The sequence below is a fragment of the Syngnathus typhle genome, linkage group LG19, assembly GCF_033458585.1.
Source record: "Syngnathus typhle isolate RoL2023-S1 ecotype Sweden linkage group LG19, RoL_Styp_1.0, whole genome shotgun sequence".
Taxonomy (NCBI): domain Eukaryota; kingdom Metazoa; phylum Chordata; class Actinopteri; order Syngnathiformes; family Syngnathidae; genus Syngnathus; species Syngnathus typhle.
Window position 1 is genome coordinate 3857412 of NC_083756.1, and position 15717 is coordinate 3873128.

Here is a 15717-nt window from a genome sequence, read left to right on the forward strand (position 1 = left end):
GAAAGTGAGCGTGGCTTGCAAGAATTATTTTAGGAGTCCGAATGCGATTTGAAGATATGAACCAAATTTCGCGCTTGTATTTTTCACTAAAAATATGATGCATATAATCACAAATGTGATTTTAAGTGGTCACAAGCAAGACTTGAAGGCGGAGTCTCTATAGCCAATCAAAGCACTTTATTGCACTTGTATAGTGTAACGTGAGCCAACAGAAGACTCTTATAAAAGTGTCATTTCATCTTTTGAAGTCATGTGTACAAAACAAGTCACACACATTTGTACCGTACAAAATCGACACTATTTACATACAATACACACGCAAGCAGCCATCCACGCACAAATACCACACACACACACCTGATGGGACGTTCTTGGTCGCGTGGCCGCTAAATTGCTAGCTTTGCTAAACTAGCTGATATGCATAAAGACTTTTTTCTCCGCCTTCCTGTTAGTGTTGAAATAAAAGACTTAATGAAGACACAAATTGAAAATATTCTACATAATCTGCATCACAGTCCGCGGCATACTCCGCTAACTACGCTAACAGCGCAAAGCTAGCCAACACTTCCACCTTTTTTGGGATGGACTGACAATATTCAAGTTTTTATTCGTAATAAATATTCATCTTTAATCTTCTGCATCCGTTCTAGACTTTGAATAAAACATCTGAGTTAGTGCACATATAAGACACAGCAAAGTGTTTTGTAGCAAAACACGCAACCGTGAGCATATTATGATTCATTACGCATTTTTAGATGTGATGCAGCCGGACAGTTAAAATGTCATTTTTTTTTAAGATCATGAAAGCAAAATAAATCCATCCATCTGTCAGCTTTCTAGAGCGACTATTCCGCTTGAGTGTCACGACTGAGCTGCTGCCTATCTCAGGTGACTTTGGCTGACAGGCTGGGGGAACATCCTCAGCCAATGTGTGAATTAGCAAATATGCGCAAGTTGACTGCCGTTTCTTTTAAAAGATCTTGCTGAAATCACATAAAATTTCCTCTGAAGAAACACCAAATGTCCCTTTTTCTCTCTCTTTCACACATACACACACACACGCGGTTCTGCGGGGGTGGGCTGCATATTGGGGGCTACTAGACACCTCCTGGTCTTTTCAGTTCTTCTCCATATAGATTATGTCAATGTACAATATTTATATTTTTTACAAGAAGCTCCTCATGGGGTTTCCCTTCGCTCCCCCAAAAACGTCCCTGGCGGATGTCTCGCGCATGATGTCGGCGGCGCGGTCACTCAGCAAACAAGGATGGAAAGCAACGAGTGGGGAGCGCACCATCCAGACACGCACATGCGCGCAAGCACACACGCACGCGCTACATGTTGTAGGCCACGTAGATGGGATCCAGCTGGTCCTGCAAGAATCCGTCGCGCAGGTGCATGCGCTGCTTCTCGCCGCGCGAGTTGATGGGGATGACGCCGATGTCTGTCACCACCACAACGCCCACGATCAGGTAGTGCTCCTCCAGAACCGCCTTGGTCACCATGGGAACCAGGTCCAGCGCCTCCTGCTCCGAGCCTTCCAGCTCCACTACCACCACCAGGAGGTTGGTCCACGGGAACACGGCGCTGGGGAAGCGGTCGTTAAGCTAAGCTGAGCCGCGAGGTTGCGCAACAGCCGAGCGGGACTTTATGTGCTGAAGGCGGGAACGTACCACTCCATGATGCTCTTGTGCGCGCGGATGACCGACGTCTCGATGTCTATGGGGTGGTAGCGCATCCCCCGCAGCTCCATGGCCTCCTCCAAGGCACCCACCACAAACAGAGCGTCGTGTCTCTCTGCCACAAAGACACAGTGGACGCACGTTGGCCGAGGAAGTCTTTTGGCAGTTTGTTTGAAAACAGGCAAAGAAATTATTTGGATAAAAGGATGCAGCGACGGCTAACCTCCGTTGGCGTCGGTTAGCTCGGTGCGGCGGAGGAAACCCAGGTAGCCGGTCCGAGCCCAAACTGTCTGCGTGTCGCCGAAGCTCAGCCTGGAGTTGAAGTGGTCCGACTGCAGGACCTCCTCGCCATAGCCGCTGTAGTAGCCGCTGCCGTTGTGAGCGCTGTGCACCCAAATCTGATGCAAGAAGAAGAAAACAGCGGTCAGCACCGCCAGCAGGGGGCCGACACCTGCCCGAGACGGCTCTGATGAGAGCACCTCGCCCAGGTGCGAGTCCCCCAGAGGGCCTTTGGTCTCGGGGTTGGCGATGATGATGCGAACTCCAGGCAGGATCTGAAACACACGGCGAGAGACAAAGGCGGTTGCCACGGTTACCATCACCGCGCCGCACAATTTTCGAATTGTGTTGTTTCCGTACACTTCGGTTCTATTAAACGTGCAGCGCCAATTGTTTCGCTGTGCTTTCTCTAAGAATTTTTCCCGCTTGGCGTGGAGTTGCACGCCTGCCGACAAACGGGCGAGGAGCTTGTTGATCACAGACGGACTTGAGTCACTCCACCGTGGGAGGACAAGCAGCAGTCCGAGCCGCAAATAGTCTTTTGACATTTAGCTCCACTTCCTGCTGAGAAAATGGATGCCATCGATTTCTCAGTAAAAATCTCTAATGTCTCCTTCCAAATGTCTTCTTTTTTTTTTCCCTTCTCGACCGAACAGCGTTTGTGTGTGTGCGCGCTCACCTTTCCGGACTCCATGAGAGGCAGACTGTGAGGAGATCCTCTCTCCACCAGACGCACCCTGAAACACGCACACACACGAACGCACGTTGATGGCGACAGGGCTCTTCAGAACCGAGAGGAGACGCTTGGTCCGACCTGTCGTGGCGCAGGGCCCTCATGTCCACGTAGACCGTGGTGGGGTCCGGTCCCGATGTGCCCTGCCACCATGACCAAACATTTTGTAGACGTTTGCTTGTTCATTCAAATGACACTAATCCCTTAAAGAGCAGCTTTTGGGCTGGCGTGTCGGGTTTACCTGCAAGCAGATGGCCAAGTTGACCCTGCAGCCAAAGGCGGTGCTGACTGAACGTGGGTGCAGGCCGAGATCTTTGAAGAGTTTGGAGAAGGACAGCGTGAGGGACATCCTGGGCCTCTCCTCGGCCACCACCACGCAGGCCCGCACCCGGGACAGGTCCAGACCGCGGGCCTGCAGGACACAAGACCGCCGTCAGCCGCGTCAGCCTCACCCGGTGCGTTCATGACAAGAACCCACCTTGAGGGTTTCGGTCTGCAGGCCGAGACCTTTGGTGCAGAGCTCCATTACGCTGTAGGAGCAGAAGGTGTCTCGCACCCGCAGCTGGCTGACGGCCAGCAGCCACAGCGCCGGGTTGGACTCCAGCTCCACCGGGGGGATCAGGATGGACTGGTGGCCTGAGTAGACGCTGCGCACACACATTGAAATAGAACATAAAAAGGAACATAAATCAGATCTATATGCGGCGAGGAGAGAAGATGTGCTTAGCCTAGGCTCATATTTTACAATAATTAGCATGTCCTCCTCATTAGGCGCCAAGAGCGGGATATGCGGGTTGATTTAGTATGTCTGCGGTAGGCCAAGATTAGATTTCATTCGCACGCGGTTTCAAAGAAAAGTCCACCTGACATGGAGGTCACAACTCTAAAGACCATGGCTGGACAACGTTTTGTCCTCAAGGGACACTTTGATGTTAAATTGAGTTGAAGAGCCTCATTGAAGCAAAACTCAAGTTGAAATAAGCTGAGGAGCCTCATTTGGACAAAAGTAGTGTCAAGTGCATGCCAGAGATCTTTCAACTCTCAGACCATTTTAAAAAATTAAAAAAGTAGTAAAAAGGAAGGGCCAACCTGCAGAGACACCAGAGGACGAAGCCGAGACCGCAGTACGGGTCGAGGCAGATGGCCACCTCTCTTGACGGGTACAACTCACACTGCAGCTTCACCGACCGGCAAAACGCTCCAACGGCGTTGTGGGACATCTGAGAGGGGAAGGGGCGGGGGCACAGTTGATGGGAATGTTTCAAGCCAGCACGAAGCAAACAATGGAGAAGGGTGCACCCGGCGTGGGTCGGGGTTCCGAGCTGACCTGAACACCCGCCAGCATGCCGGTGGTGGACACGCTGAAGTCCAAATAGGCCAAACCGTCGGGGTTGCTGGGTTTGTACAATGCCGGAGGCTTCTTCTTTGGCAGGTCATCTGCAACACAAACACAATGTGAGCACTGTTTGTCAACAAATCCAGTTTACAGATTTATTTATTTATTTATTTTTTTACAGTGGGTTGTCATACTTGGACTGGAGCTTGAAAAAGCTGCCATGGGTAGAAAGTACAGATCATCTATTGTCTAAGTTAAAAAAAAAAAAAAAAAGGAATTTGTTTTATGTCTTTGGTGCTTACCAGTGTCGAGGACGGGTGGCCAGTTCCTGATGTCCACGGTGGCCGTGGCCTCTTTGGAGCGGAGCAGCTTACAGATGACGGCCGTGGTCATCACGCAGGCCGAGTGGCTGACCTCCACGATCATCTTGACGGTGGGCAGCGTGGTGGAGATGTTCTGCGGGTGGGGCGGTCGTACCGTGATGGGCACGCAGCCGGCGTACAGCGAGCCGTAGAAGGCCGCGATCAGGTCGATGCCTGAGGGGAAGGGTGCGAGCGGGGTCACCGACAGGTCAGGATCCCAAAGCGGACCAGCGGACCCGCTCCTACCTGGGGGGTAGACCAGAGCTACGTGGTCTCCTTCCTGCAGGCCGCCTCGCTCCATCAGCAGGGCCGCCACTCGCTCCGCTCGCTTATGGAGCTGCAGGCAGGTAAGGGAGCTGGACACTGCCCCCTGTAGGAGGCAGAGGGAAGCGCAACATTTGATGACTTTTCGGCTTGTCATCTCTGAGGTGCCCCGGAATGGCGTCCTTACCCGAGAGCTGAGCAGAGTGTAGAGAACATGGTCCGGCGTTGTTTGAGCTCGCCACTGCAGAACCTCTGAGAGGAACAGGAACTGCGTACGGGGAAGTGAGATGAGCATGTTGAGGAGAGGAAAGAGAAAAACGTTTTGAGATGATTCGTCTCACCTGGTCGTTGTCATCCGTCTGTCCCAGATCTCGGCCGCTGGCCTGAGCGATGCGCTTGCCCGACACCAGATTGCCCACCATCACGGAGGCAGGTCCGATCTCTACAACGCACACAATTAGAAGGACACATAGACATCACTCAGCACCAAGGTTGCAAAAGTGGACTCCCACCTGGCTGCTTCTGTCGAGGTTTGGGCAGGTTGGTGACGCAGGTGTGGGGGCACATGAGGACGTTGCAGGGGTGCAGCCCCCCCTCCAGGTAGAGCTGCTTGATCTCAGACAGGTGGATCCCGCCCAGCGGCGTCTTGGGCAGCGTGTTGGCCGGAACCAGAGCCAAGCAGAACACACCCGCGCCGTGGATGCTGTCAATGGCCTGGCAGGGGAGGGGCAGAGGGGTGAGAACCGTGACAAGCCATGTCGGCGCACCGTGGCACGCTACCTGCAGGACGCGACTCATCCACTGAAAGCTGTCCTCCTCGGTGGAGTCGGGCCGCTGCTCAGCCACCACCACGATCCTCTCGTCCCGCAGGACGGTCACCGAGAACACGGCTATCCTGCAAGTCATGACTCCATGGCATGAAGCTTCCTCAACGCGGCCGGGATCTTCGCTGCGACTCGGGCCACTCACCTTCCCCTGTAGACGAACTTCATGGGCTCCACCGCCAAGGCCGTGGCCACGATGTCGTCGGCGTTGTGCCGGCGCCCGCTCACCATGATGAGGCCGTCCATCTTGCCTGTGATGAAGACCAGGCCGCCGGGCCCGATGAAGCCCAGCAGGCCGGTCCGCACGAAGGCGTACTCGCTGACCAGCCCGCCGCTACCGCTCACCGGGTACACCTACGGCCAAATGCTGCACGTCAGGGATCGGCTGCTCCTTCTTTCACCTGAGGCTCAAAGACGAGCCGCTACCTCGAAGGTGTTCTTGGTCATTCCGGTGAGGCCGTAGTAGGAAGTGCCGGTGGCCACGGCGCAAACGCACATCTCGCCGATCTCGTCCGTCTGACAGAGCTGAGGGACGCCCTCGGGCTTCACCACGCACACCAACCCTGGACGAGCAACACGTGCATCACAACTTGTCACTTGATTAGGATTTTGTACGGCAAATAATTGGACTTTGCGGATGATGGCACCTCCTGGCATCACGGTGCCGACGTCCTGCACGGTGAGGACAGACAGGCGCTCCTCCGTGTCCACGCGGACCACCCCGTAGCTGAGCCCCTGCATGGACAGCACGCCGCGGCCCGGCGGCTGGCTGCTGTCCTCCACGGGCCTCCTGATGGCCACCGTCAGAGCCTCGGGGGAGCTGGCGCACGGGCAGATCACCTCGGCTCGCAGGCCTTTGGTCTGAAAGACGTTGAGGAAGGCGTCGCACGAGGAGATGGACCCTGACGGCAAGAAGAGAAAAGATCATTCCTAAACTTTGATCTTCTAATAAAGCAAAGACGGAAGCAGGCCACCAACGCGCGGATTCAATTAAGCTTCAGAAGAGGCTGGAATTAAAAGGAAGACTAAATCATGCTCATTTATTACATTTGAATAAGATAAAAGCTGAGAAGAGACTCTCTGGAGCAGAACATCTATTCAGGGAGCTCCCCATCTCATTTTGCCAAAAGTCCCAATAGCGGGCTTTGTTTTTTCAAAACGGGTTCTTACAAGGGTTGGATCCATCTGCCACCAGGAGCATTCGCAGGGAGCTCAGGTTGATGTCCTTCTGGTCTTTGTGGGCCACCAGTGCCCAGTGCATGTCTCTGGACTTCACGCAGGCCACTTTGGCTACGTGTGGACACAAACGTATGTTAATGTATTTGACGGACAGGTGACGTTGGCGCTCCGAGTGGGCCGCATGTTTCAAAGCTCACCTTTGTACTGGCACACTTTCTGGATCCACGATAGCGGGTTGACCTTCATGAGGGAGTATGGCACGCTGATCACGTGCATCATGTTCATCACACTCTGCACACGCACACACACATTCATTAGCAGCGGACGGCAGTCGTAATCTTGATTTACTGGTGCCCCGACTGACTCGTAAAACATACTCATAAAATCAAAAGATTAAACATTGCATATTTCAGCTGTTTGACGCTCAAATGGTTCTTACCGTTAGGATGCCGTGCCACAAGCCCACGTCCTTCTTAAAGTCCAGAACGTTGACGATGGTCTCAGCTGCCGGAAGAGAGAGAGATATGTTTGCTGTTAAGCCAACAGGGGGCGCTGTGTGCGCGTGGATGCATGCACAGCTCACACAACGTTGATGACAAGATTTTGCTTTCACAATAAAACGTCATTTGTCTTTCTTGTAAACTTTGTGTCCAACTTTTGGAGTGTTGTTGCAGACGTCTTACCCTCAGTGAAGCAGCAGGACTGAGTGAGAGCCTGGCAGTGCGTGAGCAGAGCGATCCTGGTCACCGTCACGCCCAGCACGCTGCCGTCTTTGCACGTTTTATACTGAAGAGAGGCTCAGCGTTAAAACCTTTCGGTCACCATCTTCATTTACTGCCGCTCACCTCGATGTAAGCCGTGTCGTTGTTTGCGTCCTTGATGTGGGGGAACCAGTCTCTGGGCGGCTTGGACAGGTGCTTGGACTCGGTGACGAACCACAACAATTTGGGCCAACCTGCCCGCACACGCAAAGCCAAAGTATATAAAAAATACAGAGGCGACGATCCCGCCCGGCTTACCTTTGAACTGTGGGATCTCCCCCGTGGCGCTCTTGGGGAGCCCTTTATGGCAGGCGTCACTAGTCAGCGCCACTGTGACGCCGCAGCTTCCCAACAGGAATCCAATCTGTTGACTTCCCGCATCCTATGCAGAGGAACCTCACTTAAGATCGCCGCCATTTTTGTGCCGAGCTGGGTAAAGACCGATTTAGCATTATTGTGTTCCGGAAAGGCGTACCTTGCGGCTGAGGGGCACCTCGATGGGAACCGGGACCACTTCGGCCAGCAGGCAACCATAGAAGGCCACCACGAAGGCCACCGGATCATTGTTGGGGAACACCAGTGCCACCTAGGGGTGAGGGTGGGAAAAAAAATTAAAACTGCGGAGAACCTTAGCGCTACATCTGGCCTTCCTGATGGATGTGTGATAACGCATTTGTTCCAAATGACTCGGATGTATCCAAAGAAATGAGACGCGCCCCTCACCCTGTCTCCGGGCCGCACCATCGGCTCCTGCTTGCTGCCCAGCTTGTGGAGGATGTTGTAGGCCAGCTTGATGCTGCGAGACCACAGCTTCCCTGCACACACACACGCACGCACATAAACATGGACGCGTGACCAAGCCGGCGCGGCCGCCAGCCTACCGTAGGTGAGGACGTAAAGTGGTTTTCCCGCCGTGTCCAGGCTGGTGAGGCAGGGGGCTTTCGGGGAGATGGTCCCCCAGCGCTGGAGGGCGGCCTCCAGCGAAGGCGGCCAGTTGGTGACCACCCCCAGAGCGTCGCCTCGCGCCGGCATCATCTCCGCCCCCTCGGGACGAGGCTGATTGGGGTCCGGTTGCTGGACTGCACGCCACGAGACTTTTATTTCTCCTCAAACCTCAACTATGATCAGTGTGATTGTGCTCACACTGTCCGTCATCTATTAGGGATTTGTGACTTCTAACCTTCCAGAAGTTCGTCAAAGTCATCGACGAAGAACTCTCGTAGCGGCGGCCGGCGAGGTTGCTTGAGCGTGTTGACAAGCTGCTGGATCTTGGCCGACACGCGACTGCTGACTGGAACGCCTGCCAAGCAAAAACCAAAACGTGATGAGAGTTGCCGTGTCACAGTGCTGGCCTCACGACAAACTGCCACCGCGAGGACCCGAGCGCTTGTTTGTCTTAAATAACAAGCCCGAAAAAACTGAGATGTGGGTGCACTTGTGACCCCCAAAGCTAGAGTGAAGTGGAAAGTAGAAAAGCTATAAGATGGACTTTTCTGTTTGAATGACTCTTACCGTCGCCGGTTTCCATGCGCTCGGCGTTGCCGTACTTCTGCGTGTTGCGGGCAATGGTGCCCATGTTGGACATGGGATGGCGCTCCGTGTGGGAGTGAGGCGAGTCTGACGAGTAGCCCGTCACGTCCGGTGGTCCAGAGTGGTTTTCTGGACGGGAACAAGACGTATGGAATCTTTCATTTGACTTCAATGGCAGTTTGCACAGGTGCGAGGTTTGATGGGACGGCCATTTTGGCTGGCAAGGGGGGGGGGGGCATGTAAGCGTGTACCGTCGGACTCTAGCGGCGGTGGCCACAGCATGTCAGAACCAAACTCGCATGAGCGCCGCAAAGAGCCTCCATTCTCAGCCACACTCAGCGCTCCTTTCCTCTTCAGAGACAGGTGGCCAATGCCTGCGCGGGTCAACACAACATTTTGCAACAGTTCGCAAAGCACATCGCCGTCACGCCATCACCACCTTACCGTGGTGCGAGGACGCCAGATGGCCCTGCTGCAGGTGCGCCGGGCCCATGTGCGGGTGGCCCAGGTGGGCCAGGTGCGAGATGTGCGCGTGCGCCAGCGAGTCGGCCAGCCGCCCGGCGTTGCCGCTGCCGCCGCTCTGCGTGGACGAGGACGAGGAGGAGGTGGAACCCGGGTGGGCGGGGCCCAAGTGCAACGGCCGGCCCATCCAGTGCTCCACGCTCGAGATGTCGTCGCAGGGGCCCGCCTCCTCCTCTGAGCCCGACGAGGAGTCTGAGCACAGGGGCGAGAGGCCTAGTGAGGGTCAGGCACCTGTCGAGGCGCGGGCGCGGTGGCGCCGTGCGGCATGCGCTCACCTGGCGGCGTGTACGCGTCCATGGACGTCTGCACCACCAGCGATCGCCGCTTGGACGGCATGGGCACCGCCACCTTCCTCTCCACATGGCGCGCCAGCATGGCCTGCACCGCCTCCGTGTGAACGTCTGTGACAGAAACAAAGTCAGGGGACGTTGATCGCGCCGACGCTTTCTGTGCACGAGCGGGCGAGCGTCTTGACCTGAGCGGTAACGTTCGTCCCTGGTGCCCGATGTTCGCCGGCGGTGGAAGCGGGCGGCGGAAGGGGGGCCCAGAGGGACCCGGTGAGACATCGGACCTTCCATGCCTGCAGAGAGCGGCACGCAAATACGCGCACGCACGTTCAGCCGCACGCACAAACACATCATTTAACACACACACATGCGGAGACGCACAGTTTGACAGCAGCCATAGAGCACAACACAAAAGGAAAACGTGAAGATGATTCAGCAGAAAAATGTCATTTTTCTGGATTGATCAAATGATAGAAGTGATTGATAAAATACCAAAAGAAATAAGTGATCAATCAATGATTGCAAGTGATTGATTGGTTTCGCATCGCAACCCACGAGTGCGGGAGAGCAGGCCCAAGCTGAGCTCCAGGAAGCGTTGGCCTACGGCCGATAAACAGCCAATGGTCGGATTTTGTCAGGATTGCAAATCGATCGGGCCAACTTGCCTTTTTTGTATTTTTAGCTGTGTGAGCGGGTTCCGAGGTGGCTAAATTACCTCCAGCATGTGGAACAAACGCTCTGATCAGCTTGGACCTCTTCTTCTCATAACCCTTCTGAGTGATGTCGCCTGCAAACACACACACACAGAGCGTCTCGGCCAATCAGTGACGGGCGCCGGGGTCAAAGGTGACAAATTAAAAGAATGCGTGTGGATGGAAGAGCTGTACGGCGTTTCTCAAACTTTGCTCAACGTCTCAGGACCAAGTCCAAACAATCGAAGGTCCTTGCCGCACGTTACCGCGGCAACGTGTTGCAGTCACTCAGCCGGGCCCCGAGTGCAACTAGCAGCACTAATACGGATAATTCCTCCGCTTGTACTCCATTAAACGCACCGCTTGACTAATTATCGATCCGTCGACTCTGCAGCAACGCAATTCGTCGGAGGCGCTGCCTGCTCGTCACGACGCAAGGGGAGAGATGAGCGGAGGAAAGGGAGGAGGAGGATGCGGAAGCAAAGTAAATTATTGGTAGCAGGAAAAAAATGGCCATGAGAAAAAGGAGGGCTAGAACAGGAAGTGGTGAAGGGGTTGGAGAACAAAGAGGAGGAGGTGGAGCAAGACGAGAAGTAGGGGAAGAAGAGGATGGCGGAGAAGAGGAAATAAAAAGAGGAGGAGATTGCAGAGGAAGATTAACAAAAGGAAAACAAAGATGAGAAGGCTCAGGAGGAGATGATGAAGAAGTGGCAGAGAAGCAATCAGACGCTGGCCATCACCCCGTGTGAGTGCGCATTGTGTCAATGAAAGGAGAGCCGAGATCAGACTTGAAAACGCAGCCAGTGGTAGCCATCAACATCGGCGACGTGCGTGCGTGCCTCTGATCTGCTTCAATAGCTTCCTTCTTTTTCTCTCTCTCACACACACACGCAAACACACACACACACAATGAGCGAGCGGGTTCGGGTCCACAGGGAGAAGCCATCCTCCACCAACAGCGCAGTGGAACAGGGAGGGAGTTGCCTAGCAACACTTTTCCCAGTGAAGGCCGCAGCCCAGTCGGCCATCTTGGATGTGGTGATGTGAGAAGGAGGCTCATCAGACCTGTTTGTGCGCCTCGCCGCTCTCTCATTGCGGTCTGGAAGGCAGCTGAGGGGCGATCGATGGCACCGGAGTTTTTTTTCTCTTGTGCACAAGATGAATCATCCATCCAATTTCGATACGGTTTGTCCTCGTTAGGGACGCAAGTCAGTCGGAGTGCAGCCCGGCAGACTGAGAGGTGGTGTGCACCCTGAACTGGTCGGCAAACTGTGGCTTTTCTCACCTCTAGCACATTACGAGAAAAAATATTAATTCAGGATGGATGATGCATCTTCATCACCTTCATCCTCCATCTTGTTTCTCTTTGTTTCCTGCTAGGCTTGAAAGCATCAACATCCTGTTCTATTTGATCTCCTTTTACCTCATCACATCTCACACACACACACAGGCTCCATGGTAACGATACACCGCACACACACACGAGAGTGCGTCATGCACAGGGACCTTGGGCTGTCACACTCACATGGAGGGACTCGTGCGGTCTGCAGATTGGCCGCTAGCTGATTAGCGCACGCACGCACGCGGGCATACGCACGAGAAGCTAGACGAGCATCAGCAGAAAAACAAAGTCGGCCTCGCTGGTGATTCAGCGGGTCAAGACGTCAAGAAGTGTAAAAATAGCAAGATGCGACTTGAGGGGATGAAAATAAAATATGTCCTGCGTGCGCCACGCGTGTGCATGATGCGAGCATCGAGATGCTGTATACAGTCGCCGCATGATATCGAGATGATGACAAGCGGTCGGCGCGCGTGTCAGACACTTCCGAGGTTCTGGCTTTGAGTCTCGATGGGGCCTTCTCCCAAAACATTAGGTTCTTTCACATTTCTAAATTGTCCACAGCTGCCAAAGACCTTAAGAATCATTACTGACTGCCAAGAAAATTGTCCTCCAGAAATTTGCAAGCTCTTTTTTTTGCGTTCTCTCACGTTCATCGATCGACGGCGAGCGCTTCATGGATTATTCAGGAAAACACTTTGAGAAAGACAGCGACATGTGCAGCCTCTCTCCGTCACAACAACTTGTTTGGAGAGTGACACGACACACTCGGCAGACTCCTGGGGGAATGCCACGAGGTAGCAGCAAAGCACTACTTTTGACCAAAGCTACCAAAATTACTTTGAGAAAAAGAACAAACAAGCTTCAACCTCCAGTGTTTACTTGAGGATGCGTTGGATATCTTCTGGCAAGCTCTCCCAAAGTCATCATCACAGTGCGCGTGGACCAGAAAAAAAAGACTCGTTTTGGAATTTGGATTTTCCAAACAGGCCGAACCCCCCTGAGATCAACAGGTGAACTGTGAGATGTCCTACTAGTGAGACGAGAAGCTCCCGTCCTCCATCAGCAATGAGAACTCCAAAGCAAACGGGAAGTTCTCCATGCGCTCATCACAATTCACACGCAACAAAAGGCACACAACGCGGTTCCGAAACATCTCATCATTCAGTCATTTAAGTGACAATAGGAAGAACTTTTTAGGATGTTTGAGATGATGGAAATGTGCTACAGAAACAAGAAGCCACATTAGAGTCCAGCATCAGAACAAGAGGACCACCTCACCTCCTTCAAACGCAAGTCTAACAAGCAATTCAATTCAAGCAAACTTGTGCTGGACTCGAGCGATTTTCAAAATCGAGCGACTCCATTGACTCGGGCAGCCGCAAAGAAATGTGACGGGGGGCATCCCAAGCTGCACCGGAATGCAAATTAGATTTAACCGGGACGGCAAGCTGGGTGATTTGCACACACACACACGCACACACTTGGGATGTGCACACTGGAATTGTGCGCCAGATCATCTCCAGCGTTTCTAGGCCGTGCAAGTCCGAATGAATAAAAGATGTGGCTTCCATTATATAAGGCCCAAATGTTCCAATGTGAGATGCTTGCTGTGTTCGAACAGCTGTGACTGAGCTCCTCGGTATGTGCGTGGCGGGGAAAGGAGGAGTAAGGGGACGGATTTGGTGCTTGAACAATCTTCCCAAGCATCCTCCTCCTCAGAGCAGGCCTCGCCAGTTTCCAATGTCGGAAACCAGAAGGCCCAAACAGCGGCGCCGTTCTGCTGCATCGCAATGCCTTCGACGCGCGCTCCCGCACGCACGCGCACACGCATGGGCACAGGTAGCCTCGCTTGGCGGTGTCAACATCTCAAGGTCAAATTGGGAGGAAGGGTGCGGGTGGGGGATATGTTCTCCTCACTCCCGGGGGGCAGACAAAGAGCCAAAGCGGGCCGAGGCTCGCTGTCGTTTGCTCCCAGCTAAGATTCGCCGTGGGCCGGCTGCACAGAGCTGGCCGGGACGGTTCCTGGCTAACAAACATCTGGATGGGAGGAGCGGGCGGGCGGGCGGTGGAGGAGGGGCAGGAGGAATAGGAGTAGGGAGGGGGGGGTGCTAACAATTAAATTCCGTTAGTGTCGGTGCGGATGGCGATGAGATAAGGGAGCAGCGGGGCTTTGGATGAGGGTGGGGTTGATGTGTTGGGAGGGGGGGGGGGGGTCTTACCCTCTGACAGCTCTAGCTCCAGCTCGGCCAGGCGGGCTCGGATCTCCAACGGTATCGGCGACGCCTCTCGGTCCGCCATTCCGCCTCGTATCGCGGCGACACCTTCAGCCTGCTCCTGCCTTGCGCGTCTTCGTCCCTTCTTCCTAGGCGAAAGGCGCGCGCGACGGACGCGAGAGGAACAAAGAACGGGGGATCCAAAGTCTCGCCTCTTAGCGGGGATCCACCATGGCGTCCGCCGACCTCGAATGGCTCAAGTTCCTCGCGGCGGAGAGGCTGGGCTGGGCCGGTCGTGCTCCTCGCTGTGGGGATGGGGAGGATGAGGACGAGAAGGCTCGCCGAGCTTTGCAGCCGCTTTGCTTTGCTTGCCAATAGTGTCACGTGACGACGACGACGAGGCGCGGGAGGAGGGGGTGCGGCTACGCTAGTCATCAGCAGGGGGCGCTGCGGGTAACCACACCTCGTCATCAGCGACGTGGATTGAAGAACTTTTTACACAGAGTACCACCGAAATAAAATTGCGCCATAGTTACCACAAACAAGACCAAGTGTACAAGATATTTTAATACTTTTTTCCCGTTAATGACAGCGGGGGTCAAAATGGTCGTGGGACATTCGTTTGGCAATGTCATGCTTCATTTAAAGTGCGATTTAGTGGCTGAGTGATGAAATGCTCAGTTATTTAAAAGTGCTCGCTTAAAGTGAGGTAACAATTGGCTTTTGAAGATCAACACTTACTCGCTTTCTCCGTCAAATTTTTGGCGTTATATCGGGGGGTTGTTTGCGTCCGACGATGCTGTCATTCTTGGGCGCTTGCTTGTTTTCCACTCGCACAAGCAAACAGATGGTCCGCAAAAGCAGAGCAACCAAGTTGGAGTCGCCACTGACCTGCCAGTCTGAAGGCCGGCACGCTGCAGGAGACACGCTTAAGCCAATTTCACAGTGGCAGTAAACATTCCGTCCGTAAACGTCATTTTGTTTATTACTCTCGGTCATTGAGACAGCCTTTTAAGAGGCATGGTACGTAAGAATGCATATTTCTCAAGCCCTTAATGTATGTCATATTTCTGATGTTTCTCATGCCAGATGCTTGTTTACACAAACGTCATCGCCTTCATCACTGTTGTGATAGAACTCACCTACCACCTAGTGGAGACAAAGTCCCACTGCAGTAGTCCTGTTTTGACCCACAAAAAAACACAATACACAGTACAGTTTACAAAAAAAACGTGATTTTACCCGGAGCTCGGACGAGCCAGGAATTTTACAGTCAAAGCGGAACTTTTTTAAAATCATACACAACTTTACAGACAGATGACATTCCTGATTCACGTGTAAAATCTTTAACAATTGGCACTGTAAAAGTCAAAACATTTTTTATTTTTAAATTTGCTTCTTTGAACTGATTAACTTCAACTGACAATTGTTTTTGCTGTGAGTGTTAAGTATCACTTCCATCTTGATTTTTAAACAGGCACATTCTAGAGTGAACAATGCCAACAAAGTCTGATAAATGCTTTTAGTATCTGTCAGAAAGTATTAGCTGCTTAAATGCTGCTTTGGAAAATTAAAAATAAAAGATGCCATTGCTCCAGAAATGATGAATGATGCAGTTTGATAGAAAACGCAAAAAAAAAAATCAAGTGTTGATTCTAAAATGAATCCCATTTCAGGAACAATTAAAAACAAATGAAAACCAATATGGTCA

At 53.1% G+C, this 15717-nt stretch overlaps 1 protein-coding gene across 3 annotated transcripts; it reads right to left on the minus strand.

Annotated features, from left to right (window-relative positions):
* Positions 1 to 154: 154 nt before the first annotated feature.
* LOC133143853 (disco-interacting protein 2 homolog C-like) lies at positions 155 to 14385 on the minus strand. 3 transcript variants are annotated; one of them, XM_061266058.1, is made up of 36 exons: positions 14013 to 14385; positions 10475 to 10546; positions 9948 to 10052; positions 9748 to 9873; positions 9395 to 9664; positions 9202 to 9324; positions 8933 to 9079; positions 8601 to 8720; positions 8302 to 8499; positions 8144 to 8235; positions 7896 to 8006; positions 7679 to 7802; positions 7505 to 7614; positions 7343 to 7445; positions 7099 to 7163; positions 6857 to 6950; positions 6651 to 6770; positions 6128 to 6382; positions 5907 to 6043; positions 5626 to 5834; positions 5437 to 5551; positions 5169 to 5370; positions 4998 to 5098; positions 4844 to 4924; positions 4639 to 4762; positions 4333 to 4566; positions 4022 to 4131; positions 3784 to 3914; positions 3173 to 3341; positions 2936 to 3106; positions 2776 to 2837; positions 2641 to 2698; positions 2162 to 2236; positions 1906 to 2080; positions 1674 to 1797; positions 155 to 1587 (listed from the first exon to the last, which is right to left on the minus strand). In XM_061266058.1, exons 1-36 carry the CDS (start codon positions 14089 to 14091, stop codon positions 1335 to 1337), a joined length of 4845 nt encoding a protein of 1614 aa, XP_061122042.1. In that variant the 5' UTR covers positions 14092 to 14385; the 3' UTR covers positions 155 to 1334. The 3 variants fall into 3 exon arrangements, with proteins under 3 accessions (XP_061122042.1, XP_061122041.1, XP_061122043.1); XM_061266057.1 differs by having other exon boundaries at positions 9395 to 9685; XM_061266059.1 differs by lacking the exon at positions 10475 to 10546 and having other exon boundaries at positions 9395 to 9685; positions 14013 to 14384.
* Positions 14386 to 15717: the final 1332 nt, after the last annotated feature.

Excerpts from the sequence above, each read along its gene's own strand:
- LOC133143853 (XM_061266057.1), bottom strand. The coding sequence starts at position 14,091 with ATGGCGGACCGAGAGGCGTCGCCGATACCGTTGGAGATCCGAGCCCGC. Across the intron at positions 7,803-7,895 it reads AGGTGCCCCTCAGCCGCAAG|GATGCGGGAAGTCAACAGAT; the intron begins GTACGCCTTTCC and ends TCCTCTGCATAG. Across the intron at positions 1,798-1,905 it reads GCTAACCGACGCCAACGGAG|AGAGACACGACGCTCTGTTT; the intron begins GTTAGCCGTCGC and ends TCTTTGTGGCAG.